This window comes from Phaseolus vulgaris, chromosome 9 (assembly GCF_051622355.1).
Source record: "Phaseolus vulgaris cultivar YP4 chromosome 9, ASM5162235v1, whole genome shotgun sequence".
Classification (NCBI taxonomy): domain Eukaryota; kingdom Viridiplantae; phylum Streptophyta; class Magnoliopsida; order Fabales; family Fabaceae; genus Phaseolus; species Phaseolus vulgaris.
Window position 1 is genome coordinate 13546490 of NC_143506.1, and position 12170 is coordinate 13558659.

Sequence of the window (12170 nt, forward strand, 5' to 3'; positions counted from 1 at the left end):
GTAATTATTCTTACTTTAATATCTTACTTTATATGTTATTCATGTTAATTAAATAAGACAAAACTTTTCAAATCAAGTTAGTGAAAATTCTTATTTGTTCGTCTGATAAAATACTAAATCTATCTTTTGACTACGAAGTATCAAAGAATATTTGTGAAAATTTACAAAAGTTGTGACGACACAATTCAACACCTTTTATTGTTTTCATGTTTTTCACATGTTTTCATTTTAAAGAAAATTAAAATGCAAAACATTTTACCTAGTTGGAAGAGTATATTACATTGGAGAATAGAATAAAAACCGGTTCCCTTTAGATAATTTTTTGTCCATAATAAAATAATTTATCCAAGTATTAATTGAAAGATACTATGATTAAAAATACTCATTTTAGAAAACAACTAATTAAAATGTATTTAAATTACCTATTTATGTTTGCTAAAATTCAAATATATTTAATAAATATAAAATTAATTGCTTTTTTTTTGTATTCATATATCATTTTAGACTAAATATTTTTGATGTAATTTGCAGTAATTTATTGCATGTAATCCAGAGTTCTTAATTTTGGTTTTAGTATTTGTTGGAAAGATAAAAAAGTATGAAATATTAGATTTAAACGATAAGCGAGATAGTGATAACCCCTTTGAGCGAAGGAAATGGGTAGAGGAGAGACTGCTTCTTTATCCTAAACTTGAGTTCCCCGCAGAGCGAGAGAGAGTGAGTGAGTGATGAATAATAGAATACGATGTTAGTTGGATAGTTGGTTGGGTGAAGTGAGTGATGAATTTGACTTCAACCATGGCTTTGCCTTCTTTACTGCCCAAAACGGCACCGCATCTTCTTTCCCTCACAAACCCCTACTCTTCCTCTTCCTCTTCCTCTCCCTCTCTTCTCATCTTGCCTTTCCGTTTCCACGTCTCTCCTCACCTTCCTCCTCTCTCCCCCCTCAAAGCCGCTTCCTCCGACGGCGATAGTTTGCGCAGCAAGCCCCTCGTGTCTCACAGAAGGGGGATTTTGGAGGAACACGGAAGCCACGCCTCCGAGGAAGACGACGACGACGACAAATGGATTGACTGGGAGGACCAGATTTTGGAGGATACAGTTCCTCTCGTTGGCTTCGTCAGGATGATTCTTCATTCTGGACAGTATGTTTCTCTCATCTAACCAATTCCCTGCTTTACTTTGCTTTACACCTATATTTACATTGAATTACTCTATTATGCAATTGCAAATGAAACTACCAATATGTAGGTCAGTCTAACTCAAATCCAATGCAGATCATATACTAACAGTCTAACTCTACCATTTGATTGTCTTAACCTCGACTCATCACGATAAACAGTTCAATTACCAGCGAGCACTCTCAAGACCTGCTCTGAAGTTTCATATTGATTCCTGTGATATGAATTCAGAACTATACGTTCAGAAAGAGCTGCAAAAATGCATAAACAAGATATAGGCAGGGTGTTTAAGGAAGTTGGGAGATTCATGTATCATGGGAGTCTTCAATTTCATTCTCCAACTTAATTCCTTGTCACCTCTTGTATTTAAATCTGGGTGTTCAGAGTTCTTAAATAGCTACTATTGTTGTGATATTGCTTTGTGAGTCTCCCTGGATTCGCAATTGTACTCCGTCTGCTACTGTGGCTGCTAGGGTGTCATGGTTGTGGCATGCATCCTGTTGTTATCTCTGGGCTATTGAACTTTTAAGTTAATATTATGCCAATTTTTATTTACGTACATCTTAATTTTTCATACACACACACATATATATTTATATATAGTATATTTAACCTATTATGTGACTTTCACTATTTGCACACAATGGTATCCACCACAGGATATAACAGATTATTGACTTTCCACCATTTTCTGCTATCCACAATTGATGATACTGGGTGTTTGAACTGACGAATCCCATCACTGCATGCATCTAGGGTTCTGTGCATAACAATATAGCTACAAACAAGAAAATCAAGGAGCGGGTACTTTTATATGGGTGCTGGAAATGCCCTCTTTGTTGGTAACTGACGGATATTGTCTTGTGTCTCAGGCCTAAATTTTGAGATTGTTTTTTTAGCGCTCTGCCATTTTCAATATTGTCTGGGTTTCAAACACAGAACCTTGGCTATATGAAAAGTGCCAGGCAAGTGGGAATCTTTTTTACCCAAAGTTCCAAACCACATTTGGCCTTTCAGGGGATTTCAATTTCCAAAACGAAATCTATAGCTGTAATAGCAGTGAAAATGATAAAGAAGAAGACTTGGATATAGAAGATGATGATCAATGAAACTTATCTAGGAAACTTGTATTTGACTTTTGTTGGTAGTTACTTGTATGTTTAGATACATACAACTTTTTATTGTTTTTGTTTTTTTATAAATGCACGAATTTTGAGTAATTTCTATAATTTTTGATAATTTATGTACATAGTTTACATTATATAAACTATACAACAATTTTCAGAGTTGTGGCTATCCCACTATTTGTTATCCCTCCTCTATAGAGTTTTTGAGGCCAGTTGCTATGCGCTGCTATTTGCGATTTAAAACACTGATGGATATGCATACATGCTTTGTTTTCATTTATCTTGGAAATTCTGATGATAGCTTGTTACAAATTCTTGCCTCAGATTTGGACATACATGTCCTGGTTTCATTTCTGTTGGAATTCTGATAATACCTTGTTGCAAATTCTTTCATAGATATGAAAGTGGAGATAGACTAAGTGAAGAGCATGAGAAAACCATTATCGAGAAGCTGCTTCCCTTTCATCCAGAATCTGAGAAAAAGATCGGTTGTGGAGTTGATTATATCACGGTATCTCTCTCACATCCACTCTTCTTCTCTCAACACACAATATTTGCACTATTTTTTGTTGACAAAAGGCCTTCTCAATATTACTTTTCTTTCAGTTGGGTCCAATGGTGATAAATTTTGTATGTTTAGTTTAGCAGTCTCCTAGATTAGATATATGGTCATTACATCATTTGTGACCTACTGCAAATATTTCACCCTTCATCTTCATCCATTAAAATAATTAAAATGGCTCTGGTTTATGGTGGGTGTTGGAAAGCCAGCTTAATTGTGGTTACCCCTAGTCTGCCTTGGTTGATGGGAGAAGGTGGGATGCTTTCATTGCATTTGTAGCGTCCATCACCTTCATTGTGTTGGATGTGAGACGGTGTGTTTAGTCCCATGTCATCTAGTGATGTATCTTAAGTTGTGATTATAAGTTTTGGATAATTTTCAACTGATAAGTTGGATTTGGAATTGAGTTTGGTCCTAAGCTTAAATTCCAAGAGTGGGGCCCCACTAATAGTAGGATCTGTCTCGGATGAAATGCAGAGTGCAATAGTGCAAGTTGATAGTTATTGATGGGGAAACGAAGTAATTTGCTTTTGTTAATTCATGGAGTGCTATCTGATTGATTTTGTTTTATGAAAATTTATGCCACTGATTTGTTCATCGTTGGTGATCCACTCTACATTTCATTTGGCAAAAAAATGATCCCTTGCGATTAGAGGACTTCATCCTTAATATTGGTAATCTATTTTCCTAATTGGATAGTTTTTACACCACCTGATTTGTTAATAACTGAACTTAAGTATCTCTTCTGTCTCTCAGCCTCTGGTACAGATAAGTTCTTTCAGGATTTTCATACTAAAGTTGTATTGATTTCCCCCTTTCCATTAGACCAATAAATTTAGTGCTCCAAATTTGGCTGCTTTGTTCAATCTTTTTCTCATTCCATGGTAGTTATGAATCCACGTAATAAATGCATTTAGAAATTTTTAGCCCTGTAAAGTCTTTTGCTTCTAGCCATCTGAGGCGTGTAAAAAATTAATTCTACCGAAATAAACCTGAATTTAAATCATATTTTAAAAAATTCCAAATATTGTAAATAGGATTTTAAACAAAAAATTTTACTTTTTAGAAAATAATTCAGTTAACTGGTTTTCAAAGTTGATTTTAACTAACAGTTGGCTTTTAAAACTGGTTATGGCTAATATTTTAGCCAAAGCAGATCCTAGACAAATTTTAAAACTACTTTAAAACCAGTTTGAAAACTAATTTTCGTTAAAAACTCAATTGGGATCAAAACCAGTTCAAAATTAGTTTAAAACTGGTTCGACCAAAACCAAACCAGTTTTAAAATCCGATTCATATAATTTGTTGGATTTCAACTGGTTTTACATTATATAAAGCCCTCCCTGGCTAGCCAAAATAGGTCCTATGGCCTTGGTGTTACCATCACGTGTAATAATGTTATTCCTGTCTTAGGTGATGAAAAGCATGTAAAATGAAAGCATTATATTTGTCCCTGTGCATAGTGCTTTGACTGGCCTATGCTCTCTAACTGTCTTCCATCACTTTCCAATATTAGCTTTTGAAAAAACAGTTATAAAAATCAATAAAATATGTATTCATTGCATTCATAGTCTCTCGAATTGAATTACATCCAATCTGTTTTTCTTGGGGTAACTATAACACTTGGTTTGTGATCTTTCATGTTGCTGAAAGTTTATTTTTCTCTTTAAAAATGACAGATTGGATATCATCCTGATTTTGAGCGCTCTAGGTGTTTGTTCATAGTTCGACAAGATGGACAGGTGGTTGATTTTTCATATTGGAAATGTATAAAGGGCTTGATCAGAAAGAACTATCCATTATATGCAGACACTTTCATTCTCAGACATTTCAGGAAGAAGAGTCGTAATTTGTGAAGTTAACACTGTATTCTGCTGGTTGGACCATTTTATATTAGAGTTCGCTTCTTTTTTTTAAATCCTTTTGATTTTTGTGATCTCTTATTGCTGGTATGTTATTTTAAAGGTCTCAGAAAAATGAGTCCAAATATTTTTGGAGATGAGAAGAGTGGTTGGCATTTAGCGACTCAATACAAAAGATTGCCATCAATGAGGGACTTCATTCCTGTTTTATTATTGACAATATTCGTAGTGATATAAAAATATGGGAATGTAGATTATGTATATAGTAGACCTTGATGATAGTATACCTTTCAGCTCAAATATTTTTTCAATTTTGTAGAATTGAAGTTTATTTTATACCGTTTACAACCTGTTTGCTTAGAGGAAAATAAAGAATAAATTCTTAGAGAAAGAGAAAAAAGGTAAAAATAAATCTTCTATTATTTGTTTAGAAGTGAAATTAGGAATGGAATGGGAATTGTAGTTTACTTATTTGGTCCAGTGTTCATTACTTTTCAGCTTACATATATATTTTTGCACTTTTTATTTATTTTGGAATAGAATTTTTGAAATGTAAAAATATATTTTATAATGTTGATTTCAAAATGAATAGAAGGTGTTAGAACAAAGAAATTATGGGATTGGGAAAGTTGGGTCACATTTTTTTTCGTGCGGAAGTGTACCATGACTTGAAGATATGAGTATACTGGACTAATGTCTATGTTTATTGATTAGGTTTATGGACTGACTCAATTAGAGCTCTTGGAGTTCAATTTTACCCCCATCATTTAAATGCGGGTTTGCATAGATTTTTGCATAGATTTGATTATGAGTTTGTAGATTAACTTGTTTAATTTATTTAATATTTAATTAAATTTTAAATATTTTATAAATTCGATATTTTTAATTGAGATTTTCAGGAAGTTATTTTATTGATGTTTAAAATATTTTTTAGCTGTCTTAGTATTCTGTCATGATTTTTTTATGGGATTATTACTTTTGTCTTTCCTTCTCTAATTCGTCAATTAGATGATTAACTCATCCATTCTTTCCCAATCTTTTTTAACTTTTTCTTAATACTCGATTAACTTATCCATTCTTTTTTAACTTATATAATGATTTGACTGTTTTTTCATGTACCTTCATACTTTATTGTGTCATCTCTATAAGTTTTTTATTCTAAAAATATCATTTTTTAATATTTTGAATTATATAATTTGGAAGTCTTTTGTAATGAGCTTCTAGATTATGTAATTTAGAAACCTTTTGTGATTAGCTTTCAGATTACATAATCTGAAAGTCTTTTCTATACATGAGATTAGCTTCCGAATTATGTAATCTAAAAGCCATTTTTTTAGATGGCAATTAGCTTTCGAATTACATAATCCGAAAGTCTTTTCTAAGTTGATAATGTAGTTTTTTCAAACATGTAATTAGCTTCTGGATTACATAATTCATAGGTTTATCTTAGATTAAAGGATTTTCGGATTTCATAAATGTAAAAAAAACATTTCTGAATTCAAAAACATCTTCCATATTATGTATGGGGTGACACAAAAAGGATAAAAAGTATTTTTACATTTGGTATGGGGTGGCACAAGAATGTAAGGAGGTAGATAAAGAAGCAGTCAATTATCTGAAAATTTTCTTTTAACAAACAAGTTGACTTGCAAGTTGAAAGATTGAGATTGAGAGACAAAGTATGAGTTGATTTATGAGTTTCATATAGATAGATTGAAGTAACAATGATATATTGTTTAGATCGAAGTAACAATCATGATATCTCGTTAATTTAAATGAAAACAATTTTTTTTAAATACTTAATAGAATAAATTTTTAAAAAAATATTTTGAACATAGAATGATTTTTTAGTAAGAACTTAAAGTATACTTAAATTCATAAAGTATTTAAAATATAATTAAGTGTTTATTTAATATCATTTAAAACAAAATATTTGCTTATGTTTCGAGAAAGCATATAGGTTTATTTGATGATATTTATATCACTATTCACATTACACGAACTTATGTGAAAAAATCACTATCAATAATTTCTTCAAAGTATCATTGTAAAAGATGGGATGAGACCACATGTTATTTATATTTTACATAATATTAATATGTCAACCTATTTAACATGAAATCATTTATAGTTTTCTTGTTTATGATTTCAAGTAGTAAATAATTATTAAAAAAATTCAAAATAACAATTTAACTTTTTGTTTTCTTTTCTTACTTGCCAACTCACAAACCACCAATTTTCCTAATCTATTTATTTCACAAGTTCATTCACTTGTTGACTTATAGGAATCACAGTGGTCCACTTACCTAACTTCACTTTCAGTATCCGTGAAGCCTCCACCACCTTATTATCCTCATCAATTTTTCATGATACTTTTACTACAAATTTATAAAATTTATTACCAATTAAAGAACCAATTTTTTTTAATTTTGACTTCAGCTCCACTCCACAATACAATCCCAAAAATTTATCCAACTTATTTTTGTTTCATCCTTTCATCAAACTAAATAACTATGAAGAAAATATTTTCTTCCCTTTTTTCTATTTTTCACAATCCAAACAACAAATATTCTTACTAAACCTCCCTCCTATTTTTATCATTTATATTCCACCTTATATTCAAACAAAACATTACGATAACTACTGTTATCATGTTTTAATTCCAAAACGAATCATAAGTTTCATTGAAGACTTATGGCAACATTTACAAATTGTTTATACAATATATGTTTCTTAAATGAACTGAGTGTCTGGAACCATTAATAGAAAGTACCAACTTTAAAATTTGAACTGAAAGAAAATTTTAAAAAATTGAAATTATTATTTTTTACTTTTATTTGTCACTTTTCTTTTAACTTCAAAATCTTTAGCAAAATGTATATATATTTTTTAAAAATTTGTTGGTATCCACTTTTTTTATTTTTTTTATTCATTCTAAGAATTATCAAATATTAAACGTGGACATATCTACTAATCAAACACAACTGATTAACTTATTTGTGTTTTTTCTTCTCTTAGTCTATATTCAACTTGGTATAACAATGTTGTATAATGATACTTACAAGGACGAATATTGATTAATAATTTTGGGACACTACAAAAATAATATATAACTTAATAGAATTATAACTATAAAAAACACACATATTTAAAAATTATTATTATTATTTTCAATTTTTTAATTTATGAATAATTAATTAAAATTAAATCTTGACGTAATTATAAAAAAAAATGATAAATAACTCATAATTAAAAACTAGTTATAAAAAACATATAACATATGGTTTCCTTTTATATTTCTAAAAATATTCATACAAAAGTATTTTAGTTAGAATTTCATAACTTTAAAAAAATAACTATTCAAATTCATATATTTCAAGCATTTTCATATTTCATATGGAGGAGTTTTATCTACAATTCTTTTCAGATAGTTTATAAATGTTACGTTAGAGTTTATTACAGTATTTAAGAGAGAGTTAATGGTAAAATGTTTACAATGTCTCTTCATATGTTAGGTTTCTATTCATAAAATTGTTTGGTTGATAACAAATATTACATTATTGATTGATAATGTTTAAAAATAATTTAAACTTTTGAATTTGAGTGAAGTCTTAAATCTTATTTTACTTTAAAAAAATACCACAAATATTTCGTTAATTAAAGTAGGTTAATATTTAAGAATACAATTAGTTGGAAAAAAATTCTTAAATAACTGTGATATATAAGAAATTAAATGTAAGATGTTTTATAAACTTATTCAAATAATCTCGCATTTAAAAATTAAATAATTGGTAGTTAAAACTTTGGTTGCTAATTAGATAATAATTTAAAAATTATTTAACAATAATAGAAACTAATTTAGAAATTAATTTTTTTAATTTCTAAAATAGTCTCTAATTTAGTTACTAAAACAACTAATTTTTTTTTTTTAAATTGATTTTTATTTTATATTTTTCATACATTTTTTTAAATAAAGTGTGTCACCTTATATTGATTGAATTAAAATTACAATAAAGTTTATTAAAAAGACTTTTTTGAGATAGTAACTTGGACCTAATAAACATTAAACCCATGATGTTTTTGTAAGAAATGATCTCATAATCTCAACATTCATGTGCTTAGCACTTTTGGCATCCTTGACTTAGTGTTTACTTTTTTTAATGTGTTTTGGTGTTTGAGATAAACTATGCAACAGATTTTATAATCTGCAAGACTTGAGTGTCCACTTGTGATTGGTTCCCAAGTTTGAACACCCACTCAGCATCTATGCAATTAAATACAGAATGTGACTTACTCAACTCATGACGTGCATATGTTGACATTTAAGAGAAATGGTGAAGATCAAATTATTCACCACTATTTTAATAACCACTTTATATAAAATAAATAAAGATATTAAATTTGTTAATAATAGCTTGTAAAGTGTGAGAAGTGTGTTTTTAAATGATGAAAATATAAAAAAGGAGTGAGAGGAGAATGGTATAAAAAGTAACAGATTTGAGTATTTGAGATTCTTTGTTTTGTTGGTTGTGCATGTGGCGTGCACTCATGGGTTGAGGTAGCAAAGAGTGTTGGTTGGACACGTGTTTGTGTTCCCATTTTGTTGGTCCCAACATAATATTACAAGGTAATGGAGAATTGAGAATCAACTAAATTTCCCTTTCTCTCTTCTCTTTGCAACACCTGTACCCTTCATGTCACTGTCTTTTACTCCATTGCTTCAAAAACTGATGAGCTGTTCTAACAACTTTCGACCTTTCCAGACTTCCTGCATAATATACTCTTCAAGCAACACAATAATATCTTTTTTTTTTCTTTTTTTCTCAGATCAGATCCTGTGTCTCCCTTTGCTACAAAAAAATGCATTCAATAACCTCAAGACTCTTCTTTCTCAAAACTTACGAGCCTCGGACACTTCTTTTAAATAACGTATCCGTGTCGAACACATGTATCGGTGTCGACACTTATATGATATTTATCGGTGAAGTATTCAATTCAAAAATATATTTGTTGAATTTTTGAAAATTCTAGCACGATTCTAACACAATTTTAAAAGGTATAAATCCAATAATTTTCTAAAAACTTAATTTTATTGTATAAATTTTTATTATGATTATAAAAATAATGAACAAATTCTTTTGAACCAGTCATGAAAAATATCTTCCTGCTCTCAAAAGAATCTAGAACATACTTTTGCACATCAATATTTATTTTCAATTTATATAATTCAAAATTATATAATATATAGATTTGTGTCTCCGTATCCTACATTTTAAAAATTATATATATCTTTATGTTCGTATCCATGTTATGTTAGTGTCCGGTATCCATATGTGTTCCATAACTCAAAACTACAACATTTTTTCATATATTTTTTCTAAATATTTACTATGTAAAACAACTGATAAAAATAAAATCTAACATTGCGCGTTGAATTTATATTTTCTTTTTTATTGCTCTCTCACTTTATTAACGCAAATGAATAAATAATTCAGTGGTCGCCTTGGACTTGAACGTGTCTGAGTCTCACATTCCCTTCAAATTCACGGTAAAAATTTGAGAATTTTATTGTACCCATCATTGAAGAATGGTGTAATTCTCATTGCATTCCCTTTTAAAAAGCAAACGGAATACTAACGTTCTTCGTATATTCAAATAATTAGATTTGATTGTTATTCGAGATCAGACTAACTTGTTCGAAGAGATAAGAATATAAACATATATAAATAAATAAATGAGTATAAACATATTTTGAGTCAGCTTTGTAAGGTTAAGTTGTGTTTAAGGTTCACTACTTAATATGATATTAGATTCGTCTAAATTTGTCATAGCATGAATTTATTAAACTTATTAGATTATCCGTTCATAAATATATAGTCTCACGTATGAATTGAAGAGTCTCAACATAAGAGTACAAACCTAACAAAATAAAATTAAAAGGAAATTATGCATACATGCACGACCCTAACAAATAAAAAAAGAGTCTAATCTTATGCATGCAAACAAAAATGAAAAGAAACGAGAATATATAAGATGATCTATAAAGGAATCATGCTTTAAAGTATTATTTTTGTAATTGTTTTAAAACTTTACTCATTTTGATTAATTAAACACAAAATTATTACAAAGTGGACTTTAACCCAACAAATACTCGCTAAGATAGGATCGATGGCTCTAATACCATATTACAAAGTGGACTTTAAGTCTAATTCAACCCCATAAAATCGGCTCATGAGGTTGAGGTTTGCACCCACTTATATACAATGAAAGACTATATTCTCTAGTCGATGTGGGATCTCCATAAAAAATCACACTACTTTAATAAAAAAACAATTTAAGAAAATCGTTATTAGCTATTACACTAACATTAAGAGTGGAGATAAAAAAAAATATTGATATTTTATTGTAATCTCTTAAATCTCTTTATATTATACTAACGAAAATACATGCATTCTTTTCGTTTGTGTATTCGCATTTTTTAATTTTATTATTATTATTATTATAGGTATATTATTATATGTGTATTTATATTTTTTAAATATCAAATATCATTAAGATAAAAACATTTTCTCTCATCAGCTATTAATTTCAACATATAATTTTAATAATTAAGTTATAGTAAAAAATATATTAAGACTAAAAATTATTAATATAAAATTAAAAAAAAAAGAAAAGAAAAAGAAGAATAAGATGAGAAACTTCAGTAACAAACCTTAAAAAAAATATCTATTTTCTAATCTTTTTCCTCTACTTCGCAACAATGTACGCATCCATCCTCCGTCGACGCTCACATCAACGATGACATCAAGATGATTTTGCACCTGTGCAAAAACCTGAATGTTCTGTATTCAAGTAACCGTTTGTATATCTTCTTTCGCATCCACTTGTTGTACGAAAATAAAAAACAAAGTAAAAGAAAGAAAATTAGAAAATTGAGGAGCATTAACAACTAAACAATCAGAATTTATTTAACCTATATTGATTGATCAGAATAAAATACCTTTAGATTAGCGAGAATAAAAAAAAAACTAAATTTTTGTAGTTTACATTCATTTTTTGATTTTTTTTTTTTTTAGTCATTTTTTTCACATTTCTCTTAAAGTTTTCTTTTGTACTATATCAGTTAAAGTAAGTGCCCATCAAACCATGTTACAACTCAAAGTTTTATTTGATTCATTATTTTCAAATAAATATAGTTCACGACTCTCAAACGGTTTCTTTCAAATTTAATATTTTTTTTTTAATTTTAAATTTAAGTAATTATAAAATGATGAAATAATTAAAATAAAATTAATGAAATATTGATATAAGGATAAAATAGAAATAAATTTGTGTAAAAAAAAATAGTTATAATGAGAAACTCCCATATATATATATAATAGGTATAGATATTTAAGAATAAGAGAATATATTTCATTTTTATTTTTTTATTTTTTAT

The 12170-nt window shown here is 28.7% G+C and overlaps 1 protein-coding gene across 1 annotated transcript; it reads left to right on the forward strand.

The window, feature by feature from the left end:
• The first annotated feature begins 602 nt into the window (after positions 1 to 602).
• On the forward strand, positions 603 to 4993 carry LOC137820037 (DCL-like protein). Its single transcript, XM_090294995.1, has 3 exons — positions 603 to 1145; positions 2705 to 2819; positions 4550 to 4993. Exons 1-3 carry the CDS (start codon positions 781 to 783, stop codon positions 4724 to 4726), a joined length of 657 nt encoding a protein of 218 aa, XP_090151121.1. The 5' UTR covers positions 603 to 780; the 3' UTR covers positions 4727 to 4993.
• Positions 4994 to 12170: the final 7177 nt, after the last annotated feature.